This window comes from Delphinapterus leucas, chromosome 14, assembly GCF_059928025.1.
Source record: "Delphinapterus leucas isolate spDelLeu-1000000601 "Yukka" chromosome 14, BTC_Dleu_Yukka2, whole genome shotgun sequence".
Taxonomy (NCBI): domain Eukaryota; kingdom Metazoa; phylum Chordata; class Mammalia; order Artiodactyla; family Monodontidae; genus Delphinapterus; species Delphinapterus leucas.
The window spans coordinates 76,245,092-76,272,447 of NC_143142.1; the positions used below are offsets into that span (position 1 = coordinate 76,245,092).

The following is a 27,356-nucleotide window of genomic DNA, read 5'->3' on the forward strand; positions in this document are numbered from 1 at the left end:
CACGGGACCCTGGCAGTGGCGGGCTTCACAGGCTCCCGGGAGGGAGGTGTGGATAGTGACCTGTGCTTGCACACAGGCTTCTTGGTGGCGGCAGCAGCAGCCTTAGCGTCTCATGCCCGTCTCAGGGGTCCGTGCTGATAGCTGCGGCCCGCCCCCATATCTAGAGCTCATTCACGTGGCTCTCCTAATCCCTTCTCCTCGCCCACCACGAAACAGGGAGGCAAGAAAAAGTCTCTTGCCTCTTTGGCAGCTCCAGACCTTTTCCCGGACTCCCTCCCGGCTAGCTGTGGCTCACTAGCCCGCTTCAGGCTGTGTTCAACCCCAGTCCTCTCCCTGGGATCCGACCTCCGAAGCCGGAACCTCAGCTCCTAGCCTTACTGGTCCCGGCGGGTGAGCAGACAAGCCTCTCGGGCTGGTAAGTGCTGATCAGCACCGATCCTCTGTGCGGGAATCTCTCCGCTTTGCCCTCCGCACCCCTGTTGCTGTGCTCTCCTCCATGGCTCCAAAGCTTCCCCCCTCTGCCACCCTCGTCTCCAGCCACGAAGGGGCTTCCTAGTGTGTGGAAACCTTTCCTCCTTCACAGCTCCCTCCCAGTGGTGCAGGTCCCGACCCTATTCTTTTGTTTCTGTTTTTTCTTTTTTCTTTTGCCCAACCCACGTACGTGGGGAGTTTCTTGCCTTTTGGGAGGTCTGAGGTCTTCTGCCAGCGTTCAGTAGGTGTTCTGTAGGCGTTGTTCCACATGTAGATGTATTTCTGATGTATTTGTGGGGAGGAAGGTGATCTCCATGTCTTACTCCTTCATCATCCTGAAGGTCTCCCCCTGACACCCTTTTTTGAAACAGTATGATAAGCTGAGGTTTTTAAGTGCAAAAGTATGTGGGGACACTTCTGAAGTATGCGTGCCAGGTGGAAGGGAGACTTGAAGGTCGGGTCTGTGGCCAAGCAAGTGGAAATTTGGGGCATATTGCTATCTTCTCCCTTCACAATGCACATGCCAAATTAAATTCCCAGTACTACAAGAAATACACCTATTTAGCTTTGACTAGGTGTTTCTCAAATATATTTGATCAGGGAACCTTTTTAATTATGACATCTATTTGTATCCTAAGAAACCCATGTTCCAAGGGACATACTTTGAGAAATGCTGCTATGTGGCAAATACTGCAGTACTCAGGGTGGTGAGTTAACAACTGTGATCTGTGTTAGTGTCTCTAAGGAAATCAATAAGTGATACATTACTTCTAAAATGTTATTATTATTATTTTTTTTTGCAGTGCGCGGGCCTCTCACTGTTGTGGCCTCTCCTGCTGCGGAGCTGCGGAGCACAGGCTCTGGACGCGCAGGCCCAGCGGCCACGGCTCACGGGCCCAGCCACTCCGCGGCACGCAGGATCCTCCCGGACCAGGGCACAAACCCGTGTCCCCTGCATCAGCAGGTGGACTCCCAACCACTACGCCACCAGGGAAGCCCTAAAGTGTTCTTTTTGTAGAATGAGTATTAAGAGCAGAAATCCCACCCAACTCTTTTACAAACCACACTGATGCAGAAATGGGAAAATGCTACAAGATATTACTACAGTGCTGAAAGCACATACCCTAACAATCCCACTCTCAAGCATTTTACAGATAGAATGTCAGTATAAAAAGAACAACTCTGAAAAGGTGAGACATTACCAAGTTATCTCAGATCTCTTAAAGTAGTCCTCAGAACTGCTCGAAGGGGATCCTCCCTAAATGATTTGAGTTGGTTTAGCTCATTCTCTGCGGGTTTGGGGGGGCTCCCCTGGCTCCCCTCCGCGACCAGAGGGCATCTAGAGACAATCTAGAGACAATCCCCATGCAATGCCCCGACCCCATGCCCTCTGGGCCTGCTCCATCAGAAATTACATATTTGATGGCACAGTTACGTATCAAAAGGTGAAGGCCAAAGGAGTCCCCAGTCCACTACAAGTGTGTAAGGGTGGGGCTGGAGGTGGGGGACATATATGCTCCTAATATCTGAGTTGACTAAAATTCGGAATGAGTTTTTCATGAGAAACAGTATCATAAGTGATGAGTAAGTAGTTTTCTAGGTAAGTAGTTCAGCTCTACCATTGTTAAATCGTTTGAGGGGATTATTGTGAGAATATACTACCGCTTATAACATTATTTCCCGAAAAAATAAAAACGCATTTTGTGTTCTAAATACAGCACATTAAAAAAAATAGTAGAGAGAATTAAAGCATTCATAAATTACAGACAGGCTGCAGATACTATCCTAAATCCTTAGGGTTTCCTCCAAGATTTATTCATGGTCCATGTGACATAGCATGGTTTTTTTGTTGTTCAACATTTTCTCAACCTGATATGCCCACTTTAATTCTTACAGCAATTCTTAATTTAAACAAATGTTAATCAGCAAATGTCTTAAGTCTTGACTTGAAAACCTGGTATTTATAGTTACAATGAAAAAGTAAATGCCTTAAACAGAAATATATTTTACTTAAATCTTATTTATATTTTCTGTTTTTCAATATAAAAATATGCATTTCAAAACACTTCAAGATATTCTGATAAGCTGTGCAATAGAAAAGGCCCATCCAGTGCACTGTTCCCAGGTGAGTCTGAGGGGTCCTGTCACAGTAGAGCAAGGCTGGCCTGTGGCTGTAGGGGCAATTCATGTTTTGTAAATTCACACTGGCTTGAAACAATATTAAAAAGATGTGCTTCGAAAAGCAAAATAAAGATAAAGCACAGAGCACCTTTTACCATGTTGTAATAAAATATTCATTAATTCCTCTGTGTGAAAATCTGGAGAAAGAAGAAAGGCAAAACTAGATATAAAAGGAAAAATAATAAGTGTTTATAAAGTCAGTTTTCTCTGACTTGTGAAAAGACTGATCAAAAATCCTTTGAGGCAATGTGAAAGTTCATGGGTTCTCCACCTGCCAATACCGTTTCAGCAGCTTCTTAGCTGTCCACCTAGATTTCATATTACAGACTGCATGAGGTCTTACATTGACATCAATACGTCTCTTGTTTTTTTGTACTATAATGCTTTCGCTGGTATACCATGAAGTACTATCACAAGTCAATTATAACTATACTTCATCATAAATAGGAATTAAGAAAGTACATTTTGCCAAACTGATTTTCGAATCTCCTAAATTGTATCTGTTCACTCACCTGCCAATTTGAAAAATCTGCTAATTTGTAGAGGGCTTCCTCATCATTAATAATGAACTAGTGATGCTATAACTTAATTCAAAATCAATTACTTTTTAAAAATGGGACTCAGACCAAGAAAGCTTAGCATCAGCCAAACTCTCCCGGCTCACCATGGGCAAAAGGCCAACTCCACAGTGACATCTAAAGGTCACTTTATGAAGAATCCAAATAAAAATTACTCTCAAAATATTTTGTCCATTAAAATTAGTTTATGAATAGAAATTAAACTTTAACGAGAGAACTTTGGGCCTTTGAGCTAGAATCTCACAACCAGAAAGAAAAGCAATTTTAACACTGACTTATGATATTTTCAGAAAGTTTAACCATTGATTTAAAGAATTCTGTTGGAATAATACATGATAAAAGCTTTGGAAGTAACAGTTATTGAATCTACAATTAAAAACTAATCATTTAGGGGCTTCCCTGGTGGTGCAGTGGTTAAGAATCCGCCTGCCAATGCAGAGGACATGGGTTTGAGCCCTGGTCTGGGAAGATCCCACATGCTGCGGAGCAACTAAGCCCATGCACCACAACTACTGAGCCTGCGCTCTAGAGCCTGTGAGCCACAACTACTGAGCCTGTGAGCCACAACTACTGAGCCTGTGTGCCACAACTACTGAGCCTGCGCTCTAGAGCCCGTGATCTGCAACAAGAGAAAGCCTGCGCACAGCAACGAAGACCCAATGCAGCCAAAAATAAATAAATAAAATAAAAATTTTAAAACCCCCAAAAAACTAATCATTTAAATCTTTTTCCCCATGGACAAGACACAAATAACAAGCTTTTTCTGCTTTTCTATCTCCAGAAATTCCATGAGAATCCAGAAATGGAAAAAAAAAAAAAAGTGAAGGTAAAACCTGCATCTAGCTGATTGACTATGAAAACTAAAAAAGCACTAAAAAGCATAAAATAGTATTGCTGAATACAGAAGAAAAATGAAAAACACCTGCAAACATTTTTCTACACATCCTGACTGTCTTTCTAATGTTGTTTAGTAGTTAGAACTACTTGCAAAACAAGTGCTGAGAGTTGATAAATATTTATGGTGCCACCTGGTGATTTACTTCATGTTCAGCCAGTGCATTGATTTTGGATGTGATCAGTACTGCCCCCTCAGGAGCACATTCTCCTCTGCATATAATACAGGAAGCTGTACAGCTGGGGACCAGAGACTGTTACAGGTGCTCTGAAACATCGGTGAGAGGAGTTGCCAACTAAAGGAAAAAATGAAAATGCAGAATGCTTTACTCTGCTTTTCCACAGATGTAACCATGACTTCATGCAAAACCTAAAGAAAATGGAAGCTCCTTTATTCCAGATAACCCATAAATTCAGAATTCCACATATAATTTCCTTTAGATGAGCAGAGTATGTTATACATTAATATCCATCTCATTTATGAATCCTTGAAAAGATTTTAGTTGACAAGGAGAATGAGAACCAGGATCTGGATGCTGAATGATGGCTTTGGCAACATCATGTGAGGTGGCTTTTGGGTCTGCCACACAGTTTGAGTTTCTTTGTTGTGAGCATCTGTGCCAGGCCATTGAGAAACACCAGAAAGATGGTCATGGACATGACAATCACGTAGTGGCTGATGCTACAGAAGGAGAAAAAGAAACACGTTACAGGCAGAGAGAACATATAAGAGGAAAAGCATAAGATTCCTCTAACTAATGTTTCTAAATGTACAGTTGATCCTTGAACAACTCAGGGATTAGGGGTGATGACCCTCTGAGAAGTCGAAAATCAGCTTATAACTTTATAGTTGGCCCTCAGCATCCAAGGTTCCTAAGTATCTATGGTTTGGCATCCTCGCATTCAACCAACCACGGATCTTGTAGTACTACAGCATTTACTATTGAAAAGAATCCACATATAAGTGGATCCATGCAGTTCAAACCCATGTTGTTCAAGGGTCAACTGTGTATATAAAATACACAGAATTACAGAGGATACCAATGATTTTGAAATAGATATCAATATGTTAAAAAGAACAAATTTGTTGTAGAAGTAGTGATGAACATAATATTTTGAGATAGCTCCAACAACTATAATGATATGAAAATGTCTGATTGATATTAGTAGTGCCTGTGTCTTTGTCACCGTTAGAAACTGAATTTTAAAATTTAGCTTTTAGAAAAATAAAGATAATTTCCCCCCCTCTAATTCTTATATACTCTGAATAATATCCACAGACTCCCCATGATGTCCCCAAGTTAAGTATTCTGATGTTTTAGACCATGCCATCCCATGTTTTGACATAAGTTAGAAGTACTTTGACAAAAGTACCAGCCACAAAGAAAGAAAAATGTTACCCAAACTCAAATTCAGCGAAGTGAAAGTTTTAGTCAAAGAATCTAAACAAAAGAAAAGGGACACATCTCTCTATTAATCTCAGAGTCAAAGCTACTATCCCCAAGACTTCTGGAAGAAGATAGAATACGCTTAAAATTACTCAATCCCAGTTCCCATCTATCAGCAATATTAAATGTTCAGTTTTTCTTTTTAAACACAGTACATAGTACATGGCTTGATGATAAATTTGGAAATATGGAAAGAAATTTAGGACACAGATCTGACAAATGTGCAACAAAGCAGAGGCTTCCTATAATGATACTAGTACAGTATTGCCCAAGCTAAGCTTCAGTGCAGATTGGCAAGTTTATTCACAATGCCTATCAGAGTTGTGTTTAACTGTCTAACTTCATAATAGATTCACACATTTTACATCCTTCAACAAAGGTGAAGGGAAGGTTCCGCAGGCCTGTAACCAAGCTGGCTTGATGAAGGGAGGTCATATTTTCTCCCCTTTCCTCTCCTCTACCCCCAGCAAACAGAAGTCCTGGTGTGGGTTAAAGAAGCCCCTTCCCAAGAATGGCCCCCAGGGCAAGCCCCAGGGAACTTGTCTTAGGGCATCTGGGAAGGTGCCTTTTGGGTGCATGTAAAACAGGCCGATCACAGAGAGGGACATGGAGACTAAGGGAAAAGGGAACAGCGGCCTGCAGGCCTCCCTCCCACCTTCTCAATAACTCCAGTCCAGTAGGTGGGCAGCCCCCCAAAATGTCAAACTGCTGGCCCTAGGCCAACCTAGGCAAAGCTTCACTGTGCTGTCAGGTAACTGCCCCATAGGCAAGGCCCCTCAAGGCCAGGAAAGAAGGGCCTCTACTCTATGCAGCTTTTATTTATTTATTTATTTTTGGTATTGTTATAAGCTTTTAAGCAAGAACCTCCAATTGTAAAGCTTTATGGTTTGATAGGATTTCCTTTGGAAAGGCACTGATTCCTATTTAGAATCTTTCTCTAGGTTCACTGGTTCATCTTGTAAAGTAAATTTGATATAGAAGAGTTGGCTAATTAAAAAATAAGAATGAGAACTAGTTATGTTAGAAATCTGGTTCTGGACTAGGGTAGGCTCCTGACCTAAAAAGAAAACAATAAAATTAGATCTTTAACTGCTAGCCAAATATTAACATTAAGTTAAGAGTTTTGAAATGTTTGTTTATTTTCACTGTAAAAATAATGTAATAGAATATTGGACCTGGAATTTTCTTCTACTTAAATTTATGTGTGTATGTGTTTGTGTGTATGTGTGTTTGTATATATTTTTTTAACCCTGAATGAATATGATATAGCTCTTATCTACCACTTAATTATGTAGATTTTACAAAGCTACTTTCCAACTTCAGTAGCTACAGAGGAAATAAATCACTGATAATTATTTATTTAAAAATGAAAACAATGATAAGACATTTTTATCATTCTACAAAGCCCTTCTGGGAATAAAACTATCTAGATATTTATTTTAACAGAGTGCTCTTGAACAACTCATGCCAAAATAGACAAGATTATGTTACCAAAATTATGTGAGTTATGCTGAAATTTTATCACACTTAAGTTGGTAACTGGTTGACTGATCTTACTTTAAACATCTTCCAAAGTGGGGCAATTCAAGTTTATCACAGCACAGAGGTGTTAGAAAACTAGAAGCTTTAAAAAAAAAAAATCAGAAAATCTTCCTTTTCCTGGAGATGGAGTAGGTGTACTTTCCCCTATTCTTCCTGCCAAGTACAACAAAAACTCTGGGAATTGTATATAAAAGAAACATAAGAAGACTGAACAGTGGATAGAATACACACAGGTTAAGGATCTTGGGACCCAAGGAATGACACAGTGGGTAGTTCCCTGGATTTTCTTTTTGCTGGAACAAATTGGAACAAACCAGAAATGCCAATGGACATAACCCAACCCCCCCCCCCTCGAAACAACCCAACATGATAACAAAAGCCTACTCTCTAGCCAAAGGACAGACAAGGAATGGGGCAGGCCCAAAAGATGGAAAACTTTTAGACAGTAACTGTTCCACTTCAGCCAGAAACCACAGAAAAAAGGGTCGTTCGGCTCCTACCTGCTCCAGCAAAGGCCGAGTGGGGAGCCTACACTTCCACCCTCACCAGGCTTTGATGAGGTACTCCAACCCCCATCCATCCCTGACCCTGAACCCCCATGGCATGAGAGAACACTGAGTAGGAAAGCTGGTACTTTCACCCAAACCTGGCAGTGACAAGCAATTCCCACTGCCCGACAGTGTCAGTGGAGACCACGTGAGAAGCCTCGACTTGCACCCCCGTCCAGCAGTAATGAGGGCCCCCTTCACTGGGGTAGTATCAGACGAGGCCCAGTGGAGAGTCATTCACCTCCACCCAGAGTTAACAAGGCCATTCCCCTCCCCACTGTGATGTTAGTGGAGGTCATGCAGGGGAGCAATAAGGACTTCCAGCCCTTCCTAGCCACGGAAATACCAGGGGAGGCCCAGTGGGGAACTGTAATTCCTTCCCCTGCTCTGTAATAACGAGGAGACCCCTTTGGGCGTCAATGGAGGCTGAATGGGGAACCTGGATTTCTACTACAGTCAGTCAAAAAACAGTTTGGTAGTTTCTTATAAAGCTAAACATGCAACTACTATATGACCCAGCAAGTGTACTTCTGGACATATATCCCAAAGAAATAAAAACTGATGTTCACAAGAATGTTTAGAGGCTTAATTCATAATAGCCCCAAACTGGAAATAACCTCAAAGTTCTTCAATGGGTGAATGACTAAACAAACTGTGGTACATCGGTACTACAGAATACTACTCCAAAATAAGAAGGAATGAACTACTGAAACACACAACAACCTGAATGAATCACCAGAGAATTATGCTGAGCAAAGAAAGCTAGTCCCATAATGTTACCTACTGTATAATTCCACATATGTCACATTCATGAAATAACAAAACTACAGAAATGAAAAAAAGATTAATGGTTGCTAGGGGTTAAGGAGGAATGGAAGCAGGAAGGAAGTGGTTTTGCCAATAAAAGGGCAACACGAAGGATCCTGTGTTGATAGAAGCTGTTCTGTATCTTGACAATATGAACGTCAGTATCCTGGTTGTTCTATAGCTTTGTTGCATGAAGTTACCCTTCGGGGTAACTGGGTAAAGGGAGTACAGGATTTCTGTATTATTTCTTACAATCTCATGTGAACCTATAATTATGTCAAAATGTTTAATTGAAAACAACTGGCAGCTTGCAGACAACACAAAAACAGCAGGTGGGCTGGCTTGTGCTAAAGGGTCATAGATTGCTGACCTCTGCCCTAGGCTGTCAGGTCCCTGGAGGCAGGGACCATGGTCCCTGTTTCTCTCCCCATTTCATCTTTAAGGTCCAATTCAAGGCCCTGTGGGCCCTCCAATATTTGTTAAATTATTAAAAATGGTAATTTGTAATTAAAAGAAATCAGAAAATCTTCTTTTGTTTTATATACCCTGGCAGATTTAGCCTGGACTGAAATCAGACTCCCCTAAAATAAAAGTCATAGACATATAATCAAAATTAAATGATAAAAGACAAAATCCCAAAATATTTAAAGAAACAAAGAGTCTCTCCCAAAATGAAGTAAAACTAGCCCTAGGAGATATTAAAACATAAAGATAAGTGTAATTCTGGCATTAGAATCAATAATCAGAACCAGGGAAGGGAACAGAAAGCACCGTACACTGAAGATAAAGGAACCATCACAAAAAACTCATGACTGTTCTGGCTAGGCTCACTTTAATTTTATGGGCACAGATGAGATTTGGTTCTCATGAATGCCTCAATTCTGACTGCACACTTGTGAATTATTTTTCTGTCTCCAAGTCAAACCATTTAATGTCCTTTCTTCTCTCCTCAAAGTTCTATCACCTTCCTCCCCTCAGGAGATGACTTTGCTTATTTGAGAAAATTTTACTGAGAGCTAAGAGAGAACTTCTCTTCTTGCCCCCAACCTACTAAAACACCCATATCTGTCCATATTTCCTCCTGCACCTGATCCTGTCTAAAACAAACCCCTCCACTTCCATTTTGGATCCTGTTTCAACTCTCCTACAAAAGGACTTTACTTTTGCAATGATTCCCCCTCTCTCTCATAGCGGCATTTTCCCCTTCTCTAAAGCGAGCAAAGCTGTCACCACGCAGATGTGTAATTTCTCTCATCCTAAAAATAAAAGAAAAACTCTTCCAAGATCCCATGGCTTCCTCTGGCACCATCCTAATCTAAGGCATTTTAAATTTGATATGTAAAACCCAGCTCTTAATTTCCCAAATCTTCCTTCATCAACCTCACTTTTCTGAGGGGCTTCTCCATCTCGGGAAATGGCTTTACTGTCCATTCACTTAGTTACTCAAGATAAAAAACCTAGGAGTCACCCTTGATTCTCACCTTTTCTTCTCCTAGCACATCCAGTCCATTAACAACTTCCACTCACCTCTCTTTCAGAATACTTTGTAAATCTAGCCTCTTGTTACCATTTTGAATCACTGCCCTAGTCGAAGCTGTCATCATCTCTAGTTTAGAATACTGCAAGAGCCTATTAACCAATCTTCCTCTTCCCTCTCTCGATCCCTGAGTATGTTCTCCATATTGGCCAAAGTGTTGTTTCCAAATATAAAGCGTATCAAATACTTCCCTGCTCAAGAGTCTAATGCTTTGCCTTATACTTGGAATAAATTCCTAATTCCTTACAATGACCTTCAAAGCCATAAGTGACATCAACTGTCTTTCTGAACTCTCTCCCTACCATGTTTCTCCACACACCTTTCTCGTCACAATAACCTTCATGTTTTTAAAAGTAATGACATTGGGAAATGGTTATCATAGAAAGCCAACTTAAAAAAATAAAAAACCTGTATATGTTTGCATATAAATAAAGTCTAAAAGGAGATACATCAACCTGTTGGACAGAGGTTAACTCTGAGACATTGAATTATGTGTGACTTCTTACTTTTTCTACATGCTTTCTGTATTTTCTACAGTGAGCTTGTGATACGTTTCTATTTATGTGATGTTTACAAATTATGACATAGAACTCTTGGCCAAGCTCATAATTATCACAGAAATCTTCAACTCTCTCCCATTTCTGTTCCTCACAGGACTTCAAAATCTGCAATGGTTCCTGAGATAAAAGTCCTCAACCCAATAAGCTGGATATAATGGTCACAATTCTTCATGTTATAAGAAGGTTCACTCCCCAACCCAGGGACTGGAGTTTGGAGTCAGAGGTGAGATGAGGGACGGAATGCAAACTGCCCAGTCTACAGCCTCGAGGATCAAATCCAGGACAGCCCAATCTGACCCTGGTTCCATGGGAAGACCAGGCAAGGAGGTTAGGAGGCAGGTAGATGAAGAAAAGCCATGAGGACTGTAGAAGGTTACACTATAAAATGAATACACAGAATGTGGCCTATCCATACAATGGAACACTATTCAGCAACGAAAGGGAACAAAGTACTGATCCATGCTACAACATAAAGGAATGCCAGAAACATCACACTAACTGGAGGAAGACAGATGTGAAAGACTACACATCGTATGATTCCATTTATTGAAATGTCCAGAATAGGCAAATCTGTAGAGACAGAAAGCAGAGTAGTGGTTTCCTGGGGCCAGGCATGGGAATTGCATAGAACTGAATTAGGCACGGGAGAATTTTTTGAGTGATGGAAATATTCAAAAACTAGATTGTGGTGATGGTTGCACAACTCCATAAATCTGCTGAAAAATCACTGAAGTGATTTAAATCATTTAAAACCTTAAAATGGATGAATTTTATGATATATAAATTATACCTCAATAAAGCTGTAAAAAAAAGAAGAGATTATATTCTAGCAGATGTTTTTTCCATTAAATTTTACTATCAATTTTAGGTGTTTTTTAAAACTTTAAAATATTAAATATGACTTGATCTCTTAACAAAGTAGTTTTGTAAAACCAGAAAGTAGGTGACCCATCCTCAAATTTAGTGACAGTCTATTTATAAAAGGTATTCCACAGATCACCTATCTCCTTGGCCTGGAGTGGCCTGAAATCATGGACTCTTGGCTCATTTAAGCTAACATCGTTGGCAGGGAACAGTTGTGAAGCTCATCTTCTTTGTGCCACTGAGTCTAAGGCATTCAGTTTGTTATATTTTCCATCAATCAAGTCTTGGTGTCATCAGAGCATAGCAGAGTTAAAGGAGCATCAAATTTCTACTTGCAGTGAGCTCCGCTGTTCCCACTCTCTTCCCTTGACTGTTCTGACAGCATTTAAATCAGTAATTCTAAAGGGGTACATTTGAGATGGTAGAGGGACAGGGTCTGTGTGTGGAGGGGCACACAGAATCACCAGGCAGGCCTGTTCAGTGTGTACAGTGGGTGATAAAAGGCTGATTATACTTCTCAATTAGGATAGTGGGCAATAGAAGCAGGTCCTATCTGTCAGATGTACTGGGGAAGAAACAGGTTGAGAATCATTGATTTTAATAAAGCTTAGTATTCATTGTCAAGTGTAAAGATATTTTATGGCACTTATTAATTACATTTAGGAGAATATTAAAATATTACTGGACTTAATTTTAAGTTTTCACTATATCTAAACATAGAAGTGATACTTTAGTTGCCATTTATATTTTAATAATGTATAACAATAGTGCATGTGGGAAACAGAGTCCAAATGAAGACCACTATCAAACTGAAGTGCAAACTGATGATCACTATTCACCTCGTATCAAATACATTCAGAACATACATTTAAATCTATGTTTTTACAGTTATGAAAATTCCCTCAAAGGAATTTTCTCTCTAGTTTAAAAAATGCACTTCTCTCAGTATGGAATATAAAAGGCAATACTCTGTAAAGTTTACGGCCTGCTATAAATGAAGAAACTGTGTAAAAGATCAAAAGAAGAAAATGCTAAATTATAGCTCTGTCGGCCCAACCCAGTTTCATGGCCTGGGTAGGATATTTTTCACATGGCTGTTGAAAAAAACACCTGATGCCACAAGGTTCTCCAGAAAACCACTGAAATGACACCCACGGTTTCAGGTGATCATACTGACTGGAGTGTATTCCTTTAACAGTTTCCATTAAAGTCTGGTAAAATCTGCTCCAAAGATGCATTTTGAACATATTGGACTACACTTACAAACAGATATCCTGTCTTATGCCCTAGCAATGCAATCTTTATTTTTAAAGACACTCTTATTTATTAACCTGAAACTCATAGGTGAGGAATCTCTCCAACCTATTTTGAAAACCCACTGCAGTCCCCACGACGGCACTACAGACATTACAGATACATGTCAGACTGCATTCATGGGGGTCATTAGCCCCTAGTCCTCTCTCAAATTCTAGGACAGGTTCTCACCATTTATGTATTTATAAAGCAATAAAATTTATAAAGCAATACAAAGGACAAAAGGACAACATTCCATTCCTGTGAATAATAGGCATGGAATGGCTGAAGTTATTAACTGTGTTACTAATACAAAGGAGTTTGGAAATAAAATTTGTCACAAAGGGAACCACTGCAGGAGCACAATTCAAATAACCCTGGTTCCCATTAAGGAAATTACGACAGTAAGTTTAATAATATCTGCAACATGACAAGGAACTGCTCAGCTTTTCAAATGTATATCCACATAGGAATAATTAGAAAGCCAAAACTTAAAAGCAATATTCTCACAAATAAAATGCAGGAAAAAGTGGAATAATGAAGTTTCGATAGGTGAACCTTATTATACGGTGCTTTAGTTTTGGATCTTGAAGTGTATTTCCCCCACTATCCAAGCCTTTTCCTGGCAATCAATCAGATGCTTATGAAGATGCATGAACCACTTCTGCGCACTAGACCTGTATCACATGGTTCACTGCGGTACTATATGCCATTACTGCTACACAGGATGCAAAGGAAAGATTTTAGAATTCTAACTCACCAACAAGAGCAGCAGCAGCAACGAAAACCTCACCTTGCAGCATCAGTTGGGGCAATTCCACTTAGAAAGCTTAATTCCACTAACTCAGATTTCATTTTGTCTCTGCACCCCAACCTCTTCCACCTCCCCACTCCCCATCATCTTCCTTTCTTAAGTAGGCATCTTTTGTACAATACAATAAAAGACAAAGAAGACAAACAGAGCAGAGCAAAGAGATATTTCAGCAGGAATGACCGGGATAGGATGTGGGTAATTTATGTAGGATAGTTCAATGTTCTCAGCCTGATGAATAGAACTGAGCTCTGAAATCTGAAGTCTCTCAGAGCAAGCATCCCATTTTACCTATGGGAGTTAGACTCGTGATGATGAAGCATTAAGACTGAGATAAACTGAGGTTTAACATAACTTATTAACTGGCTACGCCTTTATTCTCTTCCCATCCACTTTGGATTTTTAATGTTGTATAGATGAGGATGTGAAGATTACACCGGGACAAAAGGCATAAACCAGGACTGCTCCAGGTAAACCTGGACATATGATCCCTGTATGTGTAGGGCAGCTCCCTTTATAAAAAAATACTATTACCACAAAATATTTCTACAGCACAGTTTTTACCCTGTATAGCATTAATTAATTATATACTATTTTAATATGTAGTATAAATGAAGTACAGTACTGAACCACGGGGTTAAGGTCCTTTTCTCATGGCTAGTGCTGCTGAGGGAGGGGTCATTAATGCATTCACAGCCTACAAGTGCTAATGCACCATTCTGTTTCCCTTGGTTTGAACGATGCTCATTGTTTGTTTTATGCCTCTGCAGTCTCTTTTTTGCTATTATTTTGTGCTCTGATGAACACTTTATTTCCCATGGTGGTTGTGTAAAGGAATGCAAGGAAGAGGCCTGGAGGTACCACACGCGTGCCAAGAAGAACATCACACTAGATACTAAATTCAAGTTTTGCAATGGGTCAAAGTCTCTTTTAGTAACAAAAATAAAGATAGATAAACTGGACTATATCAAAATTTAAAACTTCTGCGCAAAGGACATAATCAACAGAGTGAAAAAGCAAATCACAGAATGGGAGAAAATATTTGCAAATCATATATCTCATAAGGGGTTAATGTCCAAAATACATAAAGAACTCCTACCACTCAACAATAAAAAACCAAATAACTCAAATGAAAAATGGGCAAAGGACTTGACCAGATATTTTGCCAAAGAAGACATACAAACAGCCAACAAGCACATGAAAAATGCTCAACATCACAACGCATTAGGGAAATGCAAGTCAAAACTACAATGAGATATACTTCACACACATCAGGGTGGCTACTATCAAAAAAAGAAAAGAAAACAAGGATTGGTAAGAATGTGGAGAAATTCGTCTTCTGCACTACTGGTAGGAATAAAATGGCACAACTGCTATGAAACACATTATGGCAATTCCTCAAAAGATTAAAAACAGAACTACCATATGATCCAGCAATCTCATTTCTGGGTGTGTATCTCAAAGAACTGACAGCAGGGACTTGAATGGATAATGAACACCCATGTTATAGTAGCATTATTCACAATAGCCAAAGGTGGGAGCAACCTATGTGCCCACTGATGGATGAATGGATAGACAAAACATGATATATACATACAATGGAATATTATTCAGCCTTCAAAAGGAAGGAAACTCTGATACATGCTATAACATGGATGAACCTTCAGGACATTACCCTAAGTGAAATTAGCCAGATATGAAAGGACAAATATTGTGTGATTCCACCTATACGAGGTACCTAGAGTAGCCAAACTCATAGAGACAGGAAGTAGAAAAGTGGATTCCAGGGGCTGAGGGGAAGGGAAAATGGGGAGCTGCTGTTTAATGGGTATAGAGATTCAGTTATGCAAGATGAAAAAGTTCTGGAGATTAGTTGTACAGCAATGTGAATATATTTAATAAAACTGAGCTGTACACTTTAAAATGGTTAAGGTGATTTTTTTGTTATGTATATATTACGATAATTTTTTTAAAGAAAAGAAAAACCTTATCAAGGAAAAAGACTGTCAAAGTTGGCAATTTGGATTTAGTGCAAAGTACTATGACATGGTAACGGGCCCTGTAATATCACTGAAGCCTGGGAGGACAGACCTTGAAGGAAGCAGGAAAAAATTATGCGTGGAAGCACAGAATAACTTCAGGGATCAAAAGAGAACTGAAGCCTGACTGTTAAGGTTATGCCAGGAGCACTTAAGGATAATGCTTAATCACCCTGATGGTGCTGGTTTAGTTAGTTCCTCCATTTCCAGACACATTCTACCCCACCCGTCACTCCACAGAATGAACTTGTATAAAAAAGGCAGTCAAGATTCCTAACTCCTAGGCAATAATTCACTTGTGGAAGTAACATCGAAAATATTAAAGCTCCAGTGGAACCAAAGTACATGGCTGCTCACTTATATGCCAACAGAATGTACACTGTAGTTTTGTATCCAAGGTTCTCCAAGTTAAGGTTCCCAAAGGCTATTTTCTGGAAATTTGTTTATCCAAAACCTAAGGTTTCTGAAATTCAACTTATTTATCACACTCCAGATGAGTAGGCATTGGGCTTTTTCACCTCTACGCTTTGCTCATATCCATTCTGTCCGCCGAAAATACTCTAAGTCTCCTAACTGAAATTATACCCTTCATTCAAGGCCCAGCTCAAATGCTGACCTTGAGCAATGTTTTCTCAGTCATTGAAGTTGGAATTGAAGCGGCCTCCATTCGGTATTCACATAACGCTTAAGCACATGCTGCCTCGTATTACAGTTATTCTGTCTTACAACCCTGCATGCAGGGGCAACGTGTCAGAGTCATATCCTTCCAGGTCTGGAATATTCCTTATAAGTTATACAGTAGAACTTCCCCCCCAGTGCTCGAATTCCCTACGAAAAACTCTGATGCAGGAGTTATCTATCTCTAGCAGTGGGGCATCATCAAGTCTTGAGAAGGCAATCCCATTCATCTTTGGGCCCTTGGTAACACCTGGGGATGCTTCATGGATGGTGAATGCTCACTATATACTTTTTCCTGAAGAAATGATCTATATATTAAATGTACATACAATTCCAAAAACTGAAACCTACGTATTCCATGTTATTGTTAAAGTCTTTCAGAGCCAGTTTCCTCTGCTGTAAAGTAGAAATAATTATATTTTCTTCACATCATTGTCATTAAAACTAATGAAATAACCTATGTAAAACTCCTAATACACTGTGTGCAATAAATGACATTTTAATACTAATTATTATATCAATTTAATACCTTTCTCAATAATCCTTAACTTTACTCATTTGCTGCTTAATTTAATCTGGCTTTTCCCCAGATTTGGGTATAAGTTTTTTTCTGTGGCAAAACAATCCAATCCTCCAAAAGGTTTCTGGAAACTTCTAGTGATCCCAGAAAGGAGGAGAGATAAACATGATTGCATTAAATTCCTTAAAACAGTTTAACTTAACATTTCTAAAGAAAGACATTGCAGAATTTTCCAGAGAAAAACGGTGACTATCTTTAAACAAGCAACATGAAAGACTGGGAAAGAGAGAAAATAATTTTTGGACAAAGAAGGATACAGGACTTCCGGAGTGGATCAAGGGCTGATGTTGATGCCAGAAGGTGGAAAATGAAATGCTAAAAAGGGTATTCTTTCTCTCTCTTTCCCTCCCTCTCTTCTCCCCTGCCTCCTCCCCACTGCTCCCTTTCTCTTTTTCTTCCTTCTTTCTTTTTCTTCTTTTTGATGAAACAGTATATTACTAGAGAGGAAGCAAAGAAAAGGTAATTTGAGGGGTTGGTGTTGAGGGGAACATTCTGCTAATTAAGTTTTCGATGAAAGACTGAAGATGACAGAAAGGGAACAGGGCCAACAGTGCTGAATGGAATGGGATCCGTGAAGAACTGACAAGAGATGGATGTGAACAAGAGGGCACAATGTAATGAGAAAGACAGGCTTAGAGTTGTTGCTCAATAGGTACTTGTTGAGTGAAAGCATGAAAGACTAAATAAGTCAGTAAGTGGGGGAAAAGGTCCTGAATTCTGGGATCCAATGCTGAAAAGAAATCTCCTCTACTGGAGTCCTGAGTATAAGGTAACCAAGGTCAGCAAAGGTGACGCAGCTAACGAAAATTTCTGATCAGGGCCTTGCTCATGGGTATCTTGATTCATCACTATGTCCTTGAATTTGCCCTTGACTCTCTGTAGCCCTAGCAAAAGTCCTTCTAGGGCACACACAAAGCCTCAGAATTTCATAAGCATCACAGTACTGCAGCGTTTCTTTAACCGTATCTTTTAACTCTCCTAGGAAGAGAGTCTTCTTTATGTCACAAGGTTTTTCTCTCAACCACCAGTATGAGACTATCTGTTGCCATCTTCTGACATAAATAAGACGCCACTTTGCCAGCCGTGCAGTTTGGCAGTGTGTGCTTGGGTCTGTGGTGCCTGTCGGCAGCCTGCACACCCCGTGACGGCCTTCCCCTAGCAGAAAGCTGCCACCGGCCTCATTCCCTGCTTCTCAGTATTTTCTCTTTGAGGACACAACTCCGCTCTGTACACTCAACAAAGGCCTCTGGCACAAAACAGGACTTTTCTGACCTAAGATGCCCTTACTCCTGGCTCATTCCCTCCTAATCAATATTTCTTTCTCCTGTAAATCCTAGATTTATATTATTCAAAACTTTGCAGTGAATATTTCCTTTGCAACAATCACAAACATGGGATTAGACACAGAGCCACTTTTCAAAAAGAGGTTATTAGAATTACAAAACAAAGACTCTGGGGAATTCTAAGTAGAGGCACTTAGGGTCAATGGGAATACACAGCCCTGGTGCCCAAGTGCTGCCTCCCTGACCTGCTCAGCCATTTACAGGCTCTGTGGCATGAGCAAGTCGCACTCTCCTTAGGGCCACGGGGTCCTCAACTGTAAAATGAGGCAGTAAATATATCTGTGGTGGAAAATAAAGATCACATGAAATAATGTGCTGGAAGATACTGTAAACATGGTGGCACAATACCAGTGTTGGTTATTAGTGCTACAGCTGTGACCGGGGCAAGCCTTTGGCATCCTGAGCTCAAACTCAAGTTTGAACTCCTGTCTTGTTTTGCCTTTTGCCAAATATAAACAGATTCCCTGGTCTCTGAACTGCCTGTATCACGCCTCTCAGGGCCCATGTCTCAAATAAACAACTGCTGGGTACGAGATTCTGTGTTGCAACGCCTTGCTCTGACCTTGCAGGGATGGGTCACTACTCTACTCTGTGAACGGGCTTACTACATTTGAGCCCCGATGCTGGACCCCAGTTTTGACACAGGGTAACCAGATCTAGGGACATTCATGCCTTCCAACTATAATATCATTCCTCACATCACTCATGGCTGAAACAAAATGATAACAAAATCTCAAAAGGAGGTGTGAGAGTATCCCCATGTGATAACTGCCCTATTTCTCCTTCCCTTTCCAATTAAGCTTGAAAGAGTGGTCTGGACTTAAAACTCTACTTCCTGACCTCCCATTTCATTTATGACTTTCCCTTTAATTTTTTTTTTTTTAATTGGAACCTTTTTTTTGTTGGTCTTATTTCAGTATATTAACAATATACTTATTCCCTGTTTCTCTTCCTCTTCCTCATTTTTATTTTTTTAATAGTCATCAGTTTTATACACATCAGTGTATACATGTCAATCCCAATCTCCCAGTTCATCACACCACCACCGCCACTCCCCCGCCACTTTCCCCCCTTGGTGTCCATAAGTTTGTTCTCTACATCTGTGTCTCAATTTCTGCCCTGCAAACAGGTTCATCTGTCTTATTTTTCTAGGTTCCACAAATATGCATTAATATATGATATTTGTTTTTCTCTTTCTGACTTACTTCACTCTGTATGACAGTCTCTAGATCCATCCACATCTCAACAAATGACCCAATTTCATTCCTTTTTATGGCTGAGTAATATTCCATTGTATATATGTACCACATCTTCTTTATCTATTTGTCTGTTGATGGGCATTTAGGTTGCTTCCATGACCTGGCTATTGTAAACAGTGCTGCAATGAACATTGGGGTGCATGTGTCTTTTTGAATTATGGTTATCTCTGGGTATATGCCCAGTAATGGGATTGCTGGATCATATGGTAATTCTATTTTTAGTTTTTAAGGAACCTCCATACTGTTCTCCATAGTGGCTGTATCAATTTACATTCCCACCAACAGTGCAAGAGGGTTCCCTTTTCTCCACACCCTCTCCAGCATTTGTTGTTTGTAGATTTTCTGATGACACCATTTCTAACTGGTGTGAGGAGATACCTCATTGTAGTTTTGATTTGCATTTCTCTAATAATTAGTGATGTTGAGCAGCTCTTCACGTGCTTCTTGGCCATCTGTATGCCTTCTTTGGAGAAGTGTCTATTTAGGTCTTCTGCCCACTTTTTGATTGGGTTGTTTGTTTTTTTAATATTGAGCTGCATGAGCTGTTTATATATTTTGGAGATTAATCCTTTATCCGTTGATTCGTTTGCGAATATTTTCTCCCATTCTGACGGTTGTCTTTTCGTCTTATTTATGATTTCCTTTGCTGTGCAAAAGCTTTGACGTTTCATTAGGTCCCATTTGTTTATTTTTGTTTTTATTTCCATTACTCTAGGAGGTGGATCAAAAAAGATCTTGCTGTGATTTATGTCAAAGAGTGTTCTTCCTATGTTTTCCTCTAAGAGTTTTATAGTGTCCGGTCTTACATTTAGGTCTCTAATCCATTTTGAGTTTATTTTTGTGTATGGTGTTAGGGAGCGTTCTAATTTCATTCTTAAACATGTAGCTCTCCAGTTTTCCCAGCACCACTTATTGAAGAGGCTGTCTATTCTCCATTGTATAGTCTTGCCTCCTTTGTCATAGATTAGTTGACCATAGGTGCGTGGGTTTATCTCTGGGCTTTCTATCTTGTCCCATTGATCTATGTTTCTGTTTTTGTGACAGTACCATATTGTCTTGATTACTGTAGCTTTGTAGTATAGTCTGAAGTCAGGGAGTCTGATTCCTCCAGCTCCTTTTTTTCCCTCAAGACTGCTCTGGCTATTCGGGGTCTTTTGTATCTCCATACAAATTTTAAGATTTTTTGTTCTAGTTCCATAAAAACTGCCTTTGGTAATTTGATAGGGATTGCATTGAATCTGTAGATTGCTTTGGGTAGTAGAGTCATTTTCACAATATTGATTCTTCCAATCCAAGAACATGGTATATCTTTCCATCTGTTGGTATCATCTTTAATTTCTTTCATCAGCGTCTTATAGTTTTCTGCATACAGGCCTTTTGTCTCCCTAGGTAGATTTATTCCTAGGTATTTTATTCTTTTCATTGCAATGTAAATAGGAGTGTTTCCTTAATTTCTCTTTCACATTTTTCATCATTAGTGTATAGGAATGCACGAGATTTCTGTGCATTAATTTTGTATCCTGCAACTTTACCAAATTCATTGATTAGCTCTAGTAGTTTTCTGGTGGCATCTTTAGGATTCTCCATGTATAGTATCATGTCATCTGCAAACAGTGACACTTTTACTTCTTCTTTTCCAATTTGTATTCCTTTTATTTCTTCTTCTTCTCTGATTGCCATGGCTAGGACTTCCAAAACTATGTTGAATAATAGTGGTGAGAGTAGACATCCTTGTCTTGCTCCTGACCTTAGAGGAAATGCTTTCAGTTTTTCAGCACTGAGAGTGATGTTTGCTGTGGGTTTGTCGTATATGGCCTTTATTATGTTGAGGTAGGTTCCCTCTATGCCCACTTTCTGGAGAGTTTTTATCATAAATGGGTGTTGAATTTTGCCAAAAGCTTTTTCTGCATCTATTGAGATGATCATATGGTTTTTCTTCTTCAATTTGTTAATATGGTGTAACACATTGATTGATTTGCGTATATTGAAGAATCCTTGCATCCCTGGGATTAATCCCACTTGATCATGGTTTATGATCCTTTTAATGTGTTGTTGGATTCTGTTTGCTAGTGTTTTGTTGAGGATTTTTGCATCTATATTCATCAATGATATTGGTCTGTAATTTTCTTTTTTTGTAGTACCTTTGTCTGGTTTTGGTATCAGGGTGATGGTGGCCTCATAGAGTGAGTTTGGGAGTGTTCCTTCCTCCGCAATTTTTTGGAAGAGTTTGAGAAGGATGGGTGTTAGCTCTTCTCTAAATGTTTGATAGAATTCACCTGTGAAGCCATCTGGTCCTGGACTTTTGTTTTTGAAAGATTTTTAATCACAGTTTCAATTTCATTACTTGTGATTGGTCTGTTCATATTTTCTATTTCTTCCTGGTTCAGTCTTGGAAGGTATACCTTTCTAAAAATTTGTCCATTTCTTCCAGGTTGTCCATTTTATTGTCATAGAGTTGCCTGTAGTAGTCTCTTAGGATGCTTTGTATTTCTGTGATGTCTGTTGTAACTACTCCTTTTTCATTTCTAATTTTATTGATTTGAGTCCTCTCCCTCTTTTTCTTGATGAGTCTGGCTAATGGTTTATCAATTTTATCTTCTCAAAGAACCAGCTTTTAGTTTTATTGATCTTTGCTACTGTTTTCTTTGTTTCTATTTATTTCTGCTCTGATCTTTATGATTTCTTTCCTTCTGCTAACTTTGGGTTTTCTTTGTTCTTCTTTCTCTAATTGCTTTAGGTGTAAGGTTAGATTGTTTATTTGAGATTTTTCTTGTTTCTTGAGGTAGGCTTGTATAGCTATAAACTTCCCTCTTAGAACTGCTTTTGCTGCATCCCATTGGTTTTGGATCGTCATGTTTTCATTGTCATTTGTCTCTAGGTGTTTTTTGATTTCCTCTTTGATTTCTTTAGTGATCTCTTGGTTATTTAGTAACATGTTGTTTAGCCTCCATGTGTTTGTATTTTTTACGTATTTTTCCCTGTAATTCATTTCTAATCTCATAGAATTGTGGTCAGAAAAGATGCTTGATATGATTTCAATTTTCTTAAATTTACCAAGGCTTGATTTGTGACCCAAGATGTGATCTATCCTGGAAAATGTTCCGTGCACACTTGAGAAGAAAGTGTAATCTGCTGTTTTCGGATGGAATGTCCTATAAATATCAATTAAATCTATATGGTTTATTGTGTCATTTAAAGCTTGTGTTTCCTTATTTATTTTCATTTTGGATGATCTGTCCATTGGTGTAAGTGAGGTGTTAAAGTCCCCCACTATTATTGTGTTACTATTTCCTCTTTTATAGCTGTTAGCAGTTGCTTTATGTATTGAGGTGCTCCTATGTTGGATGCATATATATTTATAATTGTTATATCTTCTTCTTGGATTGATCCCTTGATCATTATGTAGTGTCCCTCCTTGTCTCCTGTAATATTCTTTATTTTAAAGTCTATTTTATCTGATATGAGTATTGCTACTCCAGCTTTCTTTTGATTTCCATTTGCATGGAATATCTTTTTCCATCCCCTCACTTTCAGTCTGTATGTGTCTCTAGGTCTGAAGTGGGTCTCTTGTAGACAGCATATGTATGGGTCTTGTTTTTGTATCCATTCAGCAAGCCTGTGTCTTTTGGTTGGAGCATTTAATCCATTCACGTTTAAGGTAATTATTGATCTGTATGTTCCTATGACCACTTTCTTAATTGTTCTGGGTTTGTTTTTGTAGGTTCTTTTCTTCTCTTGTGTCTCCCACTTAGAGAAGTTCCTTTAGCATTTGTTGTAGAGCTGGTTTGGTGGTGCTGAATTCTCTTAGCTTCTGCTTGTCTGTAAAGGTTTTAATTTCTCCATCAAATCTGAATGAGATCCTTGCCGGGTAGAGTAATCTTGGTTGTAGGTTCTTCTCTTTCATCACTTTAAGTATATCATGCCACTCCCTTCTGGCTTGTAGAGTTTCTGCTGAGAAATCAGCTGTTAACCTTATGGGAGTTCCCTTGTATGTTATTTGTCGTTCTTCCCTTGCTGCTTGCAATAATTTTTCTTTGTCTTTAATTTTTGCCAATTTGATTACTATGTGTCTTGGCGTGTTTCTCCTTGGGTTTATCCTGTATGGGACTCACTGTGCTTCCTGGACTTGGGTGGCTATTTCCTTTCTCATGATAGGGAAGTTTTTGACTATAATCTCTTCAAATATTTCCTCTGGTCCTTTCTCTCTCTCTTCTCCTTCTGGGACCCCTATAATGCGAATGCTGTTGGGTTTAATGTTGTCCCAGAGGTCTCTTAGGCTGTCATTTCTTTTCATTCCTTTTTCTTTATTCTGTTCTGCAGCAGTGAATTCCACCATTCTGTCTTCCAGGTCACTTATCCATTCTTCTGCCTCAGTTATTGTGCTATTGATTCCTTCTAGTGTAGTTTTCATTTCAGTTACTGTATTGTTCATCTCTGTTTGTCTTTAATTCTTCTAGGTCTTTGTTAAACATTTCTTGCGTCTTCTCAATCTTTGCCTCCATTCTTTTTCCGAGGTCCTGGATCATCTTCATTATCATTATTCTGAATTCTTTTTCTGGAAGGCTGCCTATCTCCACTTCATTTAGTTGTTTTTCTGGGGTTTTATCTTGTTCCTTCATCTGGTACATAGCCCTCTGCCTTTTCATGTTGTCTATCTTTCTGTGAATGTGGTTTTTGTTCCACAGGCTGCAGGAATGTAGTTCTTCTTGCTTCTTCTGTCTGCCCTCTGGTGTATAAGGCTATCTAAGAGGGTTGTGCAAGTTTCCTGATGGGAGGGACTGGTGGTGGGTAGAGCTGACTTTTGCTCTGGTGGGCAGAGCTCAGTAAAACTTTAATCCACTTGACTGCTCATGGCTGGGGCTGGGTTCCCTCCCTGTTGGTTGTTTGGCCTGAGGCAGCCCAACACTGGAGCCTACTTGGGCTCTTTGGTGGGGCTAATGACAGACTCTGGGAGGGCTCATGCCAGGGAGCACTTCCCAGAACTTCTGCTGCCAGTGTCCTTGTCCCCACAGTGAGCCACAGCCACCCCCCACCTCTGCAGGAGACCCTCAAACACTAGCAGGTAGGTCTGGTTCAGTCTCCCCTGGGTTCACTGCTCCTTCCCCTGGGTCCCGATGTGCACACTATTTTGTGTGTGCCCTCCAAGAGTGGAGTCTCTGTTTCCCCCAGTCCTGTCAAAGTCCCGCAATCAAATCCCGCTAGCCTTCAAAGTCTGATTCTCTAGGAATTCCTCCTCCCGTTGCTGGACCCCCAGGTTAGGAAGCCTGATGTGGGGCTCAGAACCTTCACTCCAGTGGGTTGACTTCTGTGGTATAAGTGTTCTCCAGTCTGTGAGTCACCCGCCCGGCAGTTATGGGATTTGATTTTACTGTGATTGCGTCCCTCCTACCATCTCATTGTTGCTTCTCCTTTGTCTTTAGATGTGGAGTATCTTTTTTTGGTGAGTTCCAGTGTCTTCCTGTCGATGATTGTCCAGAAGCTAGTTGTGATTCCGGTGCTCTCACAGAGAGAGTGAGAGCATGTCCTTCTACTCTGCCATCTTGGTTCAGGGCTTCCCTTTAACTTTTATCTGAGTCATACACACAGCATTAAAAAAGCAAAATAAGGGAGAAAGGCTTACAATGAAAAGTAATACCCCTCATTCTTTCTTACCCACTTCTCAAGCAACCACTCTAACTGCTTCCCTTTTTAGACCTTCTGGTGGTTACCTCCTTGACATGAATTAGTATCTTTACATTGCTGTTTATTGATGCTATTTATTGATTTACATTGCATCAATTTAAAACATCATTTATTAAGTCTCTGCTAGGCAAGAGGAGGATTTGGCTGACTTATACTATACCCTACTCATGTCAATTTTAGATAGTTATTTTAGTTCTTCTATTTTTCCTTATGAATCAACTTTGAAGTATAATTTATATATAAGAAAATGAAACCATTTTAAGTATCTGGTTAAATGAGTATTGTCAAATGATTCACCCATGTAACCATCATCACAGTCAAGACGTAGAACACTTCCATCATTCCAAAAGTTTCCACATGCCCATTTATAGGCATGCTTACCCTAATTCCCAGGCCCAGACAACAATTGATCAGCTTTCTGTGACTATAGATTAATTCTGTCTGTTCTAGAATTTTACATAAATGATATAATACAATATGTACTCTTAATGCACCTGGTTTCTTTTACTCATTAAAAAAATTTTAAGATTCCTCCATGTAGTTGGGTTCATCAGTTGTTCATTTTTTTATTAATAAGTAGTTTTCCATTTTATGGATATAGCATAATTTGTTTATCCATTCAAGTGCTGATAAACATCTGGGTTGTTTCCAGATTTTGGTTATTATTAATAAAGCTACTATGAAAATTCCTGTACAAGTCTTCTGTGTACATATTTTTTCCTTCTCTTGGGTAGGTATCTAGGAATAGAATTGCTATTCTATTCAGAATAGCAATCAGAGGGTAGTGTTAAGTTTTTAAGAAAGTCTTGGTTTCCTCTAGGTCTAACGCACATATAGGATAGTTGCCAGTAAGTTGTGGGTATGTAATAAAAATTGCTATGTCATGTTTCAGGATTAGCAGGAGGGGTGCCTGCCTCTGCCCTTTGGGCTGGGGTGGAAGGAAGCTATGAATGCTAGAGTGGAGGACAGTTTTTCTATGAGGTAGAAGCACATGTGTCACAGCAGTGAAATTCTTCACATCTCCTCAGCCTCTTTCCAGGTGTCCTCTGGTTTTTCCCTGGGAGTAAAATGCAGAAAGTAGTACTTCCTGCGTGGGGATGAAGGAAGGAGGAAAGAGGCCATGGAGAGCCCACTGGTACCATCACTGGATTGAGAGACATGCAGTTAATCCCCTTCCTCTCTCCTGAGCTCCATATTACTGTTCGACTGAGTCTGGAGCCTGTGGGCTTTTCTGTTCCTTTGGCAGCACTCGCTGATAGATTCTGGGCTGCTTCCTCCTCTCTTGGATTATCCATCTTCTAGGAATTTGTTGAACTTGCGTTTGCTGATGGTCATTTTTCTATTCTCTTCACTTTTGCTGGGTTTGTTATTTTATTGAAGACTTGGTAGAGAGGAGAAAAATGATTATCTTTGGTCTGTGGTCCTCACCCAGAAATCAATGGATTTGATTCAGTGCAGACGTCTAATATTAAATCTTACCCCTGAACCGTCCCTGGCCAAGCTCATCAATCACCCACTGTTTAATCCAATGCATGTCTTTATGTCTTCTCCTACTTACTCTCTCTGTAACATCTCAATAACCTCCCTCCTTCCTGAATGTTCTTTTGATTTCCACCACACTACTCTCACCTGGTTTCCTCCTGCCTTTCTGGCCACTTCTTTCAGCCTCATTGCCACGCCTCCTGTTCTCTACCCATAAATATCAGTGGTTCCTTAAGGTGCCATTAGATCTTTGCCTTTATTTATGCTATACATTCTCCCTAGATCTTGTGACCCAATGCGCTCTTCTAAATGCTACTCTTGCAGTGTCTAAACAGTCCCTCTCCTGACAAGCCTTCCCTTACCCTGCAAGGCTGAGGTAGGTACTCTGACTAATGTCCCCACAGCACCCAAGAGACTATTCTAGAAATTCTCACACTGCACCATATTGTCTGCTCATGAGTCTGTTTCCTCCTCCAACCTTAAGCTCCCTGAGAGCCTGAGAATGTGCTTTTCATCCCCAGAAATTCATCTGGTGCATAGCGGGTGATCAATAAATATTTGCCCTGTTGAATTGAGATCATGGATATTTAAAAATGGTTTGTGTTTTATGCATGATATTACTGGTAATAACAGTGAAATTCGTACTTTGAAGAAAAAAATCTGCCAAGTAAAGATAAACCTCAAGCGAATCAGAGAAAATCAAATCCTTAATTTGTGTAATATAAATTAATGATGCTGTGCAGAAATTAATGATGCACA

At 39.7% G+C, this 27,356-nt stretch overlaps 1 protein-coding gene across 2 annotated transcripts in view; it reads right to left on the minus strand.

Moving 5' to 3' along the window:
* Positions 1 to 1,890: 1,890 nt before the first annotated feature.
* The window catches only part of PIGN (phosphatidylinositol glycan anchor biosynthesis class N), a 113,173-nt gene continuing 87,707 nt past the window's right edge, over positions 1,891 to 27,356 (minus strand). Inside the window, exon 30 of one of the 2 annotated variants that reach the window (XM_022584337.3) lies at positions 1,891 to 4,806. In XM_022584337.3, coding sequence (XP_022440045.2) covers positions 4,683 to 4,806 — 124 coding nt within the window. In that variant the 3' untranslated portion in view covers positions 1,891 to 4,682. The other variant, XM_089895273.1, reaches the window with a different exon arrangement.